The sequence below is a fragment of the Xenopus laevis genome, chromosome 1L (assembly GCF_017654675.1).
Source record: "Xenopus laevis strain J_2021 chromosome 1L, Xenopus_laevis_v10.1, whole genome shotgun sequence".
Classification (NCBI taxonomy): Eukaryota; Metazoa; Chordata; class Amphibia; order Anura; family Pipidae; genus Xenopus; species Xenopus laevis.
The window spans coordinates 168,754,853-168,770,632 of record NC_054371.1 but is presented as its reverse complement, the minus strand read 5'-3'; the positions used below and the strand labels follow the sequence as shown (position 1 = coordinate 168,770,632).

Here is a 15,780-nt window from a genome sequence, read left to right as displayed (position 1 = left end):
TTTATATACTGAATGCAATGATCCACATGGCACATGGCACCCTAAAAAACAGTATAATTATAAATAAAGTCCCTTAATTCTCATCAATATTTTGCATCAGTATCCATAGTCATGCAATTAAAGCCAGTTGTAGATCTTCCATGTTATAATAGTACCACAATCTAATATATATATAGATGTGTATGTATGTATATATACACACACACACCCCCCCCCCGAAAGTAGTTTATTGCTAATAGATTAACTACATAAAGCGCAAGCTATAAACACTATATTTATTCTGCAAAATGCTTAAATCACATCTGAGTAAACAGCTCTAGAAACTCTTGTTTGTTTAGGATATTTAGGATAGAAGCTGCCATATTAGCTTAGTCTGACATCACTTACTACCCGAATCTCTCCCTGATCACTCATAGCTCTGGGCTGAGATTACAGCAGGGAGGGGGGAAGCTCGAGAGGACCAAACTGAGCATGCTCAAGCCCTAGCCCTGGAGGTTTAAATTGAAAACAGGAAGTCTGATACACAAGCCCACGTGTACACAATAGAAGGAAAGAAATGCTGTGTTTCTTTTGACAAGAGGACTCAGAGCAGAATTACTTTGAGGGTTTACTGGTGTATTTACATATACCTTTCTGATAAAGCTTACATAATTTTTGCCCTTCATTCTCCTTTAAGAGTCCTTCCTGCACTGTAGATTGATCCTTGTAGGGCAGTGCCTATCCAACTTAAATGGTACAGAGGGGCGGAATTTTTCTAATCTACATGGTGGAGGACCGATAATGGAAGGATCAGGGCTGGAACTAGGGGTAGGCAGAGTAGGCAGCTGTCTAGGACGCCATCATTGAGGGGCACACTTTTAATGTATTATTTATTTATTTTTCAAGCATTTATTTAATAATCTGTTTCAGTAATCATGGTCACTCAGTCGGGTGGATCAGATTTATTTTTGGCAGCTGCTGGCACTGGTAAAGATTGGGGGCAATGATGGCTGCTGGAGGGCTATATGATGGATGGTTGCTGAGCTTTCTGGTACAGGTACGGAGGGGCAGTATAATGTATGGCTGATGGCACAGGTATGGGGGGCAGTATGATGGATGGCTACTGGCACAAGTACAGGAGGGGCTGTATTATGGATGGCTGCTGGGCTTGCTGGTACAGGTACAGGGGGCAGTAATATACATTTAAGTATTATACATTTTCTTGCTTTCTTTTTTAAAAAACATCATGGTAAGGAGTTAAATGGTAATGCATGACAGGGGGCGCTGATTGAAACTCTTGCCTAGGGTGCCAAACTACCAGCACTGGCAGGAATATCACTCATAAGTAAAAAAAAAAGTTAAGGCATAAAATTTAAGGCTTAAATCCATATGCTTCCTCCTCCCTGTGTATAATACAGTTCCCCAGAATATGATTAAACACCTTAGGGGCCCCTAACAATTTTTAAATGCTAACAAACCCACAGAACAAATACCAGGCTTATGTTCCATTGGGATCATAGGTCAGGCAGAGTATGGCAAACAAAGGGTGCAAAGAGCAGGCAAAGTATGACACACACAGGGAGCATAGGGAAGACCGAACTGAGCAGGAGACAGGAAAATGTATCAGGACCACTCTAATATGTACTACATACAAACATAAAATTTTGTATAAGGTGTGAACAGGTGAGCAATGTGGGCAGTTTCAGTCTGAATCTCAGGTGTAAACAGTACAGGGCTTTAGGATGTGAACAATAGAGGTGTCACAAGTGTGAACAATGCAGGGGGATCACAGGTGTGCTCAATAAAGGGGATTACAGTATGAATTTGAGGTTTCAACAATGCAGGGGCCAGTTAATCTCTGTAGTGATACCTTTTAAATCTTACAAATGGTAAGCAGACATAGCAGGCAGACTTTGATATGGAGGGCCACATAAGGGGGGGGGGGGGGGTCGCGGGCCGCCAGTTGGACAGCCCTGCTGTAGGGTAACCAAGTTTAGTCCAACAACTTGGAACACTCGTAACCATCTGAGATTTATTAAACGTGGATGTGAGAGTTCACAGTACTTATGTTACTGCTTCCAAGGTGGAGTAAGTATATGCAAGCTGTCCGCAGAGTGGGAATCAATTCTATTCAGGTTGGGAATTAAAAGTCAATCTCTAAAATTCTATTCAGGTTGGGAATTATTGAAAATAAAGCCAATCTGTGCCCCAAAATACCAAAAATGCCACATCACTGCTAATAGGAATAAACATTGCCCTTCAAGAAAGCACAAGACAACCACAGCATGAAATATACCAAGTTTAGGTGCACAATCCATATATTATATTAAATTAATTATTCTATTTAATGGCTGGTTCACTCCACTTTTAGTATGTTATAGAATGGCTGATTCAAAGCAACTTTCCAATTATTCTTCATTATTTATTTTTTTGCCTTCTTCTGACTCTTTCCATCTTTTACACGGGGGGTCAATGACCCCATTCAAACAAATGCTCTGTAAGGCTACAAATATATTGTTACTGCTAGTTTTTATTACTTATTTCTATTCAGTCCCTCTCTTATTAATATACAGGTACGGGACCTCTTATCCAGAATGCTTGGGACCTGGGGCTTTCTGGATAATGTATCAGTCTTATTCAAATCAATGCATTGATGCTAGGATAATTTGGACCCTAGCAACCAGATAGCTGAAATTGCAAACTGGAGAGCGGCTGAATAAAAAGCTAAATAACGCAAAAAAACACAAATAAAAAAATTAAAACCTATTGCAAATGGTCATAGAATATCACATATCTTACTAAAAGTTAATTTAAAGGTGGACAAACCCTTTAACAAAATATAGTAAAAATCGCAATGCAGAACACTGGTATATGTGTTCGCATATAAAACACAAACACATATGAATGATATATTTTAGATATAGATCTATCATAGCAAACAGAAAGAACACTCTAGGATAATTTGAAAGGCCCTTTCAGAATGTAAGCAAAGTTAAAACATAATCACAAGGAAATTATCGATAAACATTTTAGAATCTGCTTTTTCCATTGATTTGTCCTTAACAGCCCTGGGCAAGTTTACAGTTTCAGCATGCTTCCATATAAATGTTTTTATTTAGAAAAATGTGAACACTGCAAGTGCGAAAAAATGAGGGGGGAAACAAAAGGGAGATCACTGCCTAGCACATGCCGATAATCTAATGATACATTTTGACCATTGAATTTCCAGTATATAAAGTGAAAACATATCAAAAACTCTTTCAGGAAAAACTCCCAAACTAGTTTCACATTTTGGCAGATGAATCTGCCTGGGGATTCCATTAGTCAACTGGCGTTAGGCCGTCAGTATCCCAGATGTACAGGGTGGGGAAAATATGACTCCACTGGTGTACAACAGAACACACGCCACCATGATACTGCATGTGAACCTTTCAAACCACAGCAGCTCACATAACTGTGTTGCACAAGAGTTCTAAAGAACACCTCTGCACATTACTCATGTGTGTGGGGGGTGTAAATGTTTTACATTCAATATCCAGTGAATTACTTTTCTTTGCTATAATGTTAATTTAGCCAGTCAGTTTTTTTAATGAAAATAAAAACAAATTTGTTTTCGTTTAGCTCATTTAACCACAATAGCATAGTTTTTATTTTACAATGCTGTAAAACTAACATTTTAAAATGTGCTCCATGCACTTTTTTTTTTTCATCCAATTTACCACAGGGAAATGCACGTGTTAATGGAATCCATTATTTGTTATGTAGCTTGTACATACAGGGCTGCCCTGACCAGTCAAATGCCGCTGAGCAGCTACATGCAGTTCCTTACCAATGTTCAGCAGTTCTGTCTGGTACTTACACATTTCATGCTACTCACGACATGTCTCATTGTCATTAACAAGGTCTTAAAAACCCCACTAACCACATCCGCATTGAACTCTTAAAGGTATTTAACACGTTTAAAACCTTTCATTTGTTCGTTGCTGATGGAGTGGCGATGAAGAGATGTTACTAATTAAAGAAAATTTCATCATCATTTCATCATGATTTTAAGAAATGGAATGTATAAAGGGTATATTTACTAAATGAATATGAAGCTAAATGTGCATCGCCTGTTTGGGACTGACATATATTACACGAGCATCAGACATGAAGTGGTGTTGTACGCCAAAATGTTGACGAACGCGAGTATATTTTTCAAGCTTTCTGCAAGTCCAGTGAGTGCTGACATATCTCTCAGAGTTTCAAGATGCACTGAGCTGATTTGCAGAAGTTTGCATTTTTATGCAGATATCCCCTTAATGTAGCTCCATTCATATTGTACCTGCCAATAGTGGGCTGCACAAAGGAGCATATGATAGCAAATCAGTTTTCCTTCACCTGCATACAAAACACAGACTGAGGAAAATGGATCATCCGCTCAGAGCTCCCCTTTAAGGGGTTGTTCACCTTTAAGTTAACCAAGTATAACGTAGACCGTGACATTTTGAGAGAATTTACAATTGGTTTTCATTTTTTTTTTTTTATTTGTGGTTTTTCAGTTATTTAACTTTATATTCAGCAGCACTCCAGTTTGCAAATTCAGCAATCTGGTTGCTAGGGTCCAAATTGTTAGCGGAGAGCTGATCTGAACTGCATGTGCAGCTTCTCTGTAAGCGAGGACAGACACTCCAATTTCTGTGTGAACAGTAACTTAGTTGCTTTATAGAACTATATGGATGATGGGTTTTCATTTGGAGGGGTTGAACTTGATGGACTTTGTCTTTTTTCAACCCAATTTAACTATGTAACTATGTAACTATGTAACTCCGCATAAACACTTCAGCATAACATGTCTGCAACAGGAACTTTTCATAGAGAGCATACACAGGAAGAGGAAGAAGAAAATCACACAGGGTTACAGGTCAATCATGACATCACATTGCTAAGCAACAATAGACCCTCCCTGCATTAAGTAACACGCACTGGAACAATCTCTGTCTGTTGTTTTACAAAAAAAATTACTCTAGCAACCATTCACAGATTTGAATAAGAGACTGGAATATGAATAAAAGAGGGCCTGAATAGAAAGACGAATAATAAAAGGTAGCAATAACAATTAATTTGTAGCCTTACAGAGCATTTGTTTTCAAATGGGGGGGTCAGTGACCCCCATTTGAAAGCTGTAGAGCAGGGGTCCCCAACCTTTTTCACCCGTGAGCAACATTCAGATGTAAAAATAATTGGGGAGCAACACAAGCATAAGTTCCTGGGGGTGCACTGCCAAATAAGGGCTGTGATTGGCTATCGGTAGCCCCTATGTGGACTGGCAGCCTACTTGAGGTTCTGTTTGGCAGTACAGCTGTTTTTTATACAACCAAAACTTGCCTCCAAGCCTGGAATTCAAAAATCAGCTCCGGCTTTGAGGCCACTGGGAGCAACATCCAAGGGGTTGGGGAGCAACATGTTGCTCGCGAGCTACTGGTTGGGGATCACTGCTGTAGAGTCAGAAGCGTCAACTAATTTAAAATTATAAAAATAAATAAATAATGAAGACCAACAGAAAGTTGCTTAGAAGTAGCCATTCTACAACACACTAAAAGTTAACTTCAAGGTGAAGCAGCCCTTTAACCTCAAGTTGCGTTCCACCTGCATTCAGCCATCCAAAATAAAGGGCTGCTTTTCTCATGCAGAAGAGATCCATCACAGGGAGAAATGCCCAGGTCTAAGGGTCCGTAAACTGAACAAATCACTGCAGTGACTATGCAGACCCAGCACTGATAATACACTGCCAAAAGCTGCCACTTATTACTGGGCATATAAGGAAGTGACTAATAATTATTAGCAAATTAGACTAAGCTAATTATAATTATTTAAGGCAATGAAACCTCTAATTAGTATGTATACTCATTCTTAATGAAACATAAAACATAGTAATATATATTTAATACTTAATATAAATTACAGTGGGTAAAGTATTTCTTGAACATGGAACCCTTTATAACTTTTCACTGCACAAAATATGAATGGAGAAAAAAACATACCAAAGATATTAGACTATTTTAACCAGGTAGAAGCAACCCAGGGAGGTAGATATAGGTATGGGACCTTTTATCATTAATGCTCTGGACCTGGGGTTTTGCAGATAATGAATCTTTCTGTAATTTTGGATCTTCATACCTTAAGTCTATTAGAAAATCATTTAAACATTAAATAAATCCAATAGGCTGGTTTTGCTTCCAATAAGGATTAATTATATCTTAGTACGGATCATGTACAAGGTACTGTTTTATTATAACAGAGAAAAAAAATCTTTAAATCGCTTTAAAAATCGTGATTATTTGGGTAAAATGGAGTCTATGGAAAATGGCCTTCCCATAATTCGGAGCTTTCTGGATAAGGGATCCCATACCTGAACCACCAAAATATACGGTCTGCAAAGTGTCCTCTATTTTTCAATAATTGTGGCAATGATTGGCATTTTTATATATTTGTTACACCCCATTCAATAAATTAATGCTGAAACATGGGAATGTGCATGCTCCATAAAGTCTTTCATGGAAAGAAATAGTTTCTATTCCTTATAAAGACAATTTACTCATGCTTTAGATCAGTGGAATTGTGGGCTTCCCGGCCAATACGCAGTCTGCTGAAGCAGGGACTGAAACTCAGCACTTCACTTTGCCTATGTGTGTATCACTCATGTGTGATTGTTAATATAGAGAATAAGAAGAGAAAGCAAGATCTGCAGATGTGTGTGTTTATCTGGCCCATGGTATGGTGTGTATTATAGAATAATATAGTTTCCTAAATGACTCTATGCTGGAAAACAACATACACCTCAGCATTCAGTCAATGAGCAAAACTTTTGTTAGCTCTGATGTTTAAACTAATTTCATCCATATGCTTTGTCTCCTATATCACCCATCTCCACCAAGAACAAGTGCTGAATGTTATGGCAAGCAGCTTTGTAGGGCTTCTGCTACCATCCCAGCATCCCCCATGCACCCAATTGAATGCTTAGATTGAAAGCCAACAAGCAAAAATAAAAAAATAAAAAAAATGGAAAAGAAAAAGCGATGGTATGCAAAAAGGTTATTGTGTAGTTATCAGTCTTGAGTCATCAGTCAATGCAGACAAGTCTGTAACATATCACAGCTAATTGCAGTAATAGACACCTAGCGATGAAGTGTGAATGGATAAGCAAGAGCTATCTGGGCCAAGCAAACAATTATATAGCTGTGTATTCAAAGGTTATGGGGAACTGGGATTGCTAAATTAAGATGCCTGACTGTGAGTGCATCATTTAGCATGTACAAGAGAATGAATGGCAGAGGAGTGAATACTGTACTAACAAGCACCAAGTTTCCAGATCTACGGGGCAAATAGAGGCCTGTTCTACACACCACTTTCAGGTTTGGCCACATTTAAACAAGGTGGCCACATACCTGGTGTGGCCCAGGTCAAAGAGCTCATACTCCTGAGATTTAGTAGCTGCAATTAAGTCACATATAGTTGGGTTCAATATTTCCTTTTCAACAGTGACAGTTCAACACTGACAGTTGCTGCTGTAGCTTCTTTTAATATTACCACAAAGCTGCTTCTAAGATCCAACTCAGAGGCTTAGGGCACACGGTGCTTTTTAAGTGGGCCGAGGGGGCAATATCAAGCACATTTCAGTTGGCTGAAATGCTCTGCATATGCCATAAGACTTAGGAAAGCTGACAACTCTCTTTCTGTGCCAGTTTCCAACATTCCATTGCAGCAACTAAAACTGTTTCTTCCAGAATATCCCAATTTGAATTTTAAATAGTAGAATGGCTTAATTAAAAACATTCTTAAACTGAATAAATTAAAATAAACCAAATTCCTTAAAGGGGTGGTTCACCTTTGAGTTAACTTTTAGTATGTTATAGAATGTCAAATTCTAAGCATCTTTTCAATTGATCATTATTTATTTTATATACTTTAATGATTTGCCTTATTCTTCTGACTCTTTCAAATGGGGGTCACGGATATCAGCTAAAATGCTCTGTAGTTGTCACTACTTTTGATTGCTCATCTTTCTGTTCAGGCTCTCTCCTATTCATATCCCAGTCCCTTATTAAAATTAATGCATGGCTGTTGGGATAATTTTGACCCTAGCAATCAGACTGCTGAAACTGCAAGGAGAGCTGCTGAATAAAAAGCTAAAGAACTCAAAAACCACAAATGAAAAAAATCAAGTGCAAATTGTCTCAGAACTTCACTATCTCTGTCATACCAAAAGTTAAAGGGATACTGTCATGGGACTGATCCTAACGCATGGGAAACGGGGGTTGGATCGCGGGACAGCCTCAACAAACAGATGCGGCCGTGATCCGACGGGATTTTTCGTCCCATCCGATCGAGATCTGGCCGACTTTCGGCCAGATCTTGATCGGTGAAGCCCGTCGGGGGGCCCCATACACGGGCCAATAAGCTGCCGACGCGGTCTGTCGGCAGCTTTTATCGGCCCGTGTATGGCCACCTTTACTTAATAGTAAAAACCCATGTCTCACTGAGACACATTCGGTTACATTGAGAAGGAAAAACAGCAGCCAGAAAGCATTTCTCTCCTAAAGTGCAGGCACAAGTCACATGACGAGGGGCAGCTGGGAAATTGTCAAAATGTCCAGCCCCATGTCAGATTTCAAAATTGAATGTAAAAAAATCTGTTTGCTCTATTGAGAAATGGATTTCAGTGCAGAATTCTGCTGGAGTAGCACTATTAACTGATGCGTTTTGAAAAAAACATGTTTTCCGATGACAGGATCCCTTTAACTCAAATGTGAACAACCCCTTTAAATGGAAGATTCAGTATGAGCATGCTGTTTTATGGGTTTTGTTAAACATGAGCATTTTCCTTTAACCCTTTCAGTGCCAATCATGCTGGGTGCTTCACTTGTATTATACGCCATTCAACTTTTGGATCTTATGTGCTGGTTTTAGTTTAGATAGGAAAAAAATAAAACACTATTCAAGTGATATAACTGTAAGTCACCAGGCCCTACCGCAAATTCCTTTTAGGGCCCAAAAAACTTCTGGAAGTTAGCTTATTTGAAAAAAATCACTACGGAAACTGCTATTCAGCCATATCTGAATAAAGAAGTCAAATCAACTGGACTTGCTGTGTTTTTTCTTGAAAAGGTTTCACCAGTCATCCAATGGGCTTTCTCAATTCAGAAGTAACATTACTACTGAGGCAGATCAACCAGATAAGAGGAAAAAAAGCATCATCATCATCAGGGGTTGTAGGTATGGAACACATGTGCACTTTACCCGGATAGCTAAGCAGGTTACACATAGACCAACAGCACATTCAGAGAATTTGGGACTTTCCAACCAAAACCTGAACACTTGGGTGCCCAACACGATGCAGGTCTCTACCACACACTATAGCAGGGTTCCCCAACATTTTTTACCCATGAGCCACATTCAAATGTAAAAAGATTGGGGGAGCAACACAAGCATGAAAAAGTCCCTTAGGATAACAAATAAGGGCTGTGATTGGCTATTTGGTAGCCCTTATGTGGGCTGGCAGCCTACAGGAGGCTCTTCTTGGCAATATACTTAGGTTTTATGCAATTAAAACTTGTTTCCAAGACTGGAATTCAAAAATAAGCACCTGCTTTGGGGATACTGGGAGCAACATCCAAGGGGTTGGAGAGCAACATGTTGCTCACGAGCTACTGGTTGGGGATCACTGCACTATAGTATCTAGAAAGGATATCTTCATGGCCTGAACAAAATAATCTATATAAAAATATCCAAAATCGAGAAAATTAATGGACCTCTCCCCCACCCCAGCAAGCATCTTATTTGAAGTTGAATTTGCATGCTTTCCAACGTCCCAATAAAAAAATTTGAATGATTGGACAATTAAAAAAAAAAAAAGTTTCATGTTTAAAGCATTCTTTAGGTAATTACTGGCCTGTTCTTATCTATGAGATTAAGCTTGTGTAGGAGCCAATCTATTTTCAAGAGAGCATGCACTTGCCCTGGGTCCTCAAAATCACAGGTAGGCCATTTAGGGCTATTCCACACGGGGAGATAGCGACGCGTTTGCGGTCGCGGCGACAGTCGCCTCGCCAGGCTTTTTCAGGCGACTGTTGAAAAGCGCATCGCCTCGTGTGGTTAGCACAGGCGTTTTTACATAGGCGCCCATACAAAACTGTCGCCTGCGCCGGTCGCGGCGACTGTCGCGGCGCTTTGTCGCCGCGACCGCAAACGCGTCGCTATCTCCCCGTGTGGACTAGCCCTAAATGTAAAAAATACAGAATATTTATATCAGATTAAAATAACAACCAGAGATCTGCCGCCTGTAAATCACATAAGCTTCCAAACACCTACAAATTGGACTGGGTCTCAAATTTTTCTGTAGTGCCCAATACCCCTATTTCTAATTAAACCCAATAATTTTGCATAATACAAAAAGCTAGTTGGGCTTTTAACAGCACAGTGTAACAGAAGCTGTATTAATTATACTGAACATGTAATATTCTGAAACATAGTATAAACATGCAGGGCAGTGAATTTCCATGTACTTCCTTTTTTGCAGAAAAACAACAATTTTTGTTTTATTGCAGAATTTACACATACCCTCAGGGCACCTGTCTAACTAAATAATGGTAGGATCAATTTCCCATTTATGGTAATGTCTCATTTGCTGCACTGATACTTGTGTAAAACAATGTACAATTATAGAAGGGGATCATAAATGGAGGTAATTATTTGAGTATGGTATCTTTAAGGAGACAATGATATGCTAACCAGAAATTCATATGTATAAAAAGCTACTAATTCAAAGCTACTAATAAAAGCAACAGCATTAAATACAGAAGATATGGATTTGTTCGGAAAAAGGCAAATTTTAGCGTCTTAAATCAAAAATAAGATAGGTATATGGCACATTATCGATTATATGTACAAGGGAATATCTTCATATTGTGCTTAGGTTTGCACTTTGTCAGAAATCAGTCATTATTGACAAGTGTTGTTTCAGATAACTGAAGAACTGCACATGTTGTACCATTTTACAAATGGGTTAGCAGGGAAGAGCCAGGCAATGACTTATAATACCCGAAGCAGCATAGATTTATGTTTTAAGGATTATGTCCTGCTAATCTAGTAGACTTCTACTGACTGTGTAAAAGAAAACAGATTTGTTGGATATAGGGAAGTATTTTTTATGATGAACCATACATCGGTCAATGCCATACTGCATAAATTACTCATAATTACTATGTAATTACTCCGTTAGCCATGGGACCCCTGTGTGAACTACAACATGCCAAGTTTAAGTATTAACCATGAGCTCAAGAACTATAAAATGATTTGATATTAATAGGAACAAAGGAGACAAAAAGAGGAGTTTGTTAAGTAAAACTAAAAGGGCTAAACTACAGCATTTGTTAAACATTCAACCAACAGATCAGATGTCAAATTTAAAAATGTAGCCATCTGTAAACTACATAAAATGTTGCCATCAGACAAAACTTGCCTTCGGAAAGGAATACTGTATGCAGAGTTGTCATCCACCAGGATAAAGTTGGATAGATTTTTGTTTTACAGATGACTGTCGGATGTAGAGTCATGAAAACAAGAAACTATCAGAGATAATCCGATCAGATTTTAATTACAGTATGAAGGATCAGATTGCGTAGTATTACACAAAATCTCGTACAGTTGCAGGAAGGGACTCAGTGCAAAGGATAAGCCTAACCGACTAAAGTCTCAGTTCAGCACTATTGCAAAATCTCTTCAAATAAATTTTGGTGGTTCTTGTTATCATGTGTCTACATCTGATGGTCAGTGTTTCTATTTTTTTTTAAAAAAAAAATTCAAAACTAAGTCTATTCAACTTCATTTTGTTGCGTAAATCACAGCAAAACAGACAGATCAAAAAAAGTTTCTTTCTATAGGAAGCACACCCAGTAAAAATATGTATTTAACCACAAAACAAATAATATGTAAAAAAAGCAAAACTGGATACGAAAAACAGCCTAATATCCTAAAGAGGAAAAGGCAAACAGAGTGGATCAAACAGGGTAGAATACGAACATATGCCTTAACTATTTTATATACCTCATATCTGCAGGGTAAATGATATTGATTTGATGTACATGGCTGCGGGATAGGTTGGAACTTTACAAATAACAATAACATAACTCATTATTTTCTGCTGTGGGAAGTGATAGCACTGTATTAATCGGGACCCAACACATAGGCCAAAAATCCCTGCTATAGGATGTTGCTTTACCGTTTATTTGCCGTGACCATATTCATTTTACTTTAATTAATACGAGCACTACATTTTCTGCACCAAAATCAAATCAGACTCAACTTTTAAGAACGACTGAATCTATTTATTTATTATACAAGTGATTTAGTTTCACTTGTAAAAAAAAAAAAAAAAAAAAAATCAGTCGTTCTTAAAAGTACCATTCCACAAAACTACAGAAGAAAACGGGCCTTGAAGGAACAGCTTTGGATTTCTCTATGTGGAAGTTGGTAATTTGCTGAATGCAGTTTTACAAAGGCTCCTACATACATGTACATGCAAAGGAAACAGAATGGATATAAGTATAGGTATTATGATAACTAATAAAATCTGAACAACTCAATCTCTGTTCGGGCAGGGTCACTCCTGAACTTAACCATTGTGACCACGAAAACAAAGCACACAAGATCTTATTTATATATATCTCCCACTCGCTGAAAACTGTAATACAAACCCTGGGTGTTTGCTTGCTCCATATAGCAATGATTCTAAGCCAAGCTATAACTGGAAAAATCAATGCAGAGATCAATCCTTCTATCAAAGGCAGCTAAATGCTCAATAAATCTAGGAATATCTTGAGTGAGCAGCAAAATAAATTACACATATTTTGCATGAACCGAGTGCTGCTTCTATATTTTTGGTTGTTTATACATGGGTGGTTTCTGGATAAGGGGTTTCCTGATAAAGATCCCATACCTGTGTGTTTGAGCATATATGTGTGTGTGATAAGGATCACATAACTGTGTGTTTAAGTGTGTGTGTAATAAGGATCCCATACATGTGTGTGGGGCATAAGGATACCATACCTGTGTGTTTGAGTGTGTGTGATAAGGATCCCATATGTGTGTGCGCGCGCGTGTGATAAGGATCCCGTACGTGTGTGTGATAAGGATCCCATACGTGTGTGTAATAAGGATCCCATACTGTGTGTTTGAGAGTGTCTGTGTGATAAGGATCCCATACCTGAGTGTTTGAGAGAGAGTGTGTGTGCGAGTGTTTGAGAGTGTGTTTGTGTTTTGAGTGTGTTGAGTGTGTGTTTTGAGTGTGTTGAGTGTGTGTGTCAGTGTGTTTTGAGTCTGTGTGTGTGATAAGGATCCCATACCTGTGTGTGTGTTTGTGATAAAGATCCCATACCTGTGTGTTTGAGAGTGAGTGTGTGATAAGGATTCCGTACCTGTGTGTTTGAGAGTGTATGTATGAGTGTGTTTGAGAGAGAGGGTGAGGGAGTGTGTATGTGATAAGGATTCCATACCTGTGTGTTTGAGAGAGAGAACGATCCTGTACCCGTTTGTTTGACACATACACACACAGGTGTGGGATCCTTATCTGGAAACCCCTTATCTGGAAAGCACCCATTGACTCCCTTTTAATAAAAATTTTACTTTTTTTTTTTTAAAAAAAAAAATGTACCTTGTACTTGATCCTAACTAATCCTAATGGGTTTCTTGAATGTATGTATACATATATGGACAACAAAAAGTGTCAGTAAAGGAATATAAAGCCTGGGCTATATCATAGGATCCCCTTTTGTGCTCCCTTCCCCCCAAAACAAGGGCCCTCGATCTTGAGGAGAGGAAACAAAAGAGCAGTTTATTACAGGATAACACTCATGTAATGCTTCCCTGGCCATTCTATTTGCCCTAATTCTGCCATAAGAGGATTGGAGGCAGAGGCTACACGCTGTACGTAAATGAGGCGTCTGTACGGCTTTCAGGACACATAATGCTGGAGACCCACAGAGCTGAGCACAGCTACATTACTATCCTGAAGGGAACCCCCGACTTAAAGCTTTTTAACATATTCCTTAATTGTAGCCTTTCATTTATATCGACGTCCAACCTGCGGCCTGAGAGAACCTGCAACTCCCACCACCCCGCCCGATTGCCCTGGGCTTTGTGAGGATGCTGGGAGTGGTAGTTCAGTCAGTCAGGGGAAGCCCACCCCTCACACTGAAGCCCTCGCCTCACACTGGCCGCTCCACTTCCGACACCCCCGCAACCCTTGGCCCCAACAAGAACAAAGCTGTACTTACGTGAAAACAAAAAACAAAGTGGTAGATCCAACTAGTAGGGCGGCTGCAGTGGAGACTGGGATGTATTTGGTAGGTTTAAACCTTTTTCCAGTACTGCTGGGCATTCTGTAGGTTACACATCACTAGTCACATCCCAAGAGAGAGGCACCGGGGGGAGAGAGGGGCACTGACCGCACGATCCACGAAGGAGAGAAGAGAGGGGGGAAGAGGCAGACAGGGAGAGAACAGCTGACCTGCTACAACAGGAAATCCCACCCCGCGCGGCCCTGCCCAGTTTCAGCCGCCCCGGAGCGTCTTAAGGTGGAACGTTCCGATTCGCGGTGTCTCACCGCGGTGTGCCGGCTAGTGCAGTGAGCTAGGAAAGAATGCTGCTAATGACTACTTGCTCCTGGCTGGATAGAAAAGCGACACGCATCATCATTCACGTAGCTTCCGGCTAATGCTGTGTAATAACGACTGAGCAGCAACCATTATTGCTTTCTCTACTCACAACTACCCGGGGACGGGGTGCGGCTGGACCTCTCTTGCTCTGAGAAGGGACAGTTGGCTTAGTCTTTCTACTAGAAGTTTTGCTCGTATTATCCAATACTGCCCGAGGCGGGGGAAATGTGTAGAAATTAAACATGATGGTCTTTCTCTTCTTACTGTGCCGATGTCTGTGTTGTTCCTATAATGGTATGTCCCACAACAGAGTCTTTTGCTCTGGGTTGTCTTGTGATGGTAGTAGTGGATGCATGGCACTATAAACTGGCTGGGGTGGTCTTTTTTTTATCCATTGTGCTCAATCAGATGGAAAAATAGTCCAAAGTTTCTGTCCAAACCCAGTTCTTCCTCATGCTCCCAGAAAAGTCCCAAATGCCATACCAGATACAGAATTTCAACAGCAGTTAAAACCAAAGGAATGTGTCTGTTTTCCACTTCTGCCCAGGTAATGTCTTTACTCTGCCTACCTCTAGTAACCCATAGCAGCCAATCAGATGTTTTTTAAACTGGTAAACAAGTTGCTGCTGACTGGTTGCTATGGATTACAAGACAAGATAATCCATTAGTCCCAGGCTGCAATGCCACTTGTAACTAATCAGTAAGTTATTACCTACCATTAAGGGTCCTGGCACACAAGGAGCTTAGTTGCCCGTGAGTTATCTCATGTGCCAGTAACCTTAACGTGACTTACTCTTGTTAGGGTAATGCTTGACTGGGCAATTTTTAGCATTTTGAAGGAGGACCAATAGAAATTATCACCCAATCAAAGTTAAAGTGGTTGTTCACCTTCAAATTAACTTTTAATATGATTTAGAGAGTGATATTCTGAGACAACTTGCAATTGGTTGTCATTTTCTTTAATTTGTAGTTTTTGAGTTATTCAGCTTTTTATTCTGCAGCTCTCCAGTTTGCAGTTTCAGCACTCTGGTTGCTAGACTGGAATATGAATAGAAGAGGGCCTGAATAGAAAGACGAGCAATAAAAAGTGGCAGTAACAATTATATTT

At 39.6% G+C, this 15,780-nt stretch overlaps 1 protein-coding gene across 1 annotated transcript in view; it reads right to left on the bottom strand.

The window, feature by feature from the left end:
- The window catches only part of zdhhc8.L (zinc finger DHHC-type containing 8 L homeolog), a 53,216-nt gene extending 38,186 nt beyond the window's left edge, over window positions 1-15,030 (bottom strand). Inside the window, exon 1 of the mRNA XM_018262180.2 lies at window positions 14,292-15,030. Coding sequence (XP_018117669.1) covers window positions 14,292-14,395 — 104 coding nt within the window. The 5' untranslated portion in view covers window positions 14,396-15,030. The remainder of the gene's footprint in view (window positions 1-14,291) is intronic.
- Between the last annotated feature and the right edge of the window lie 750 nt (window positions 15,031-15,780).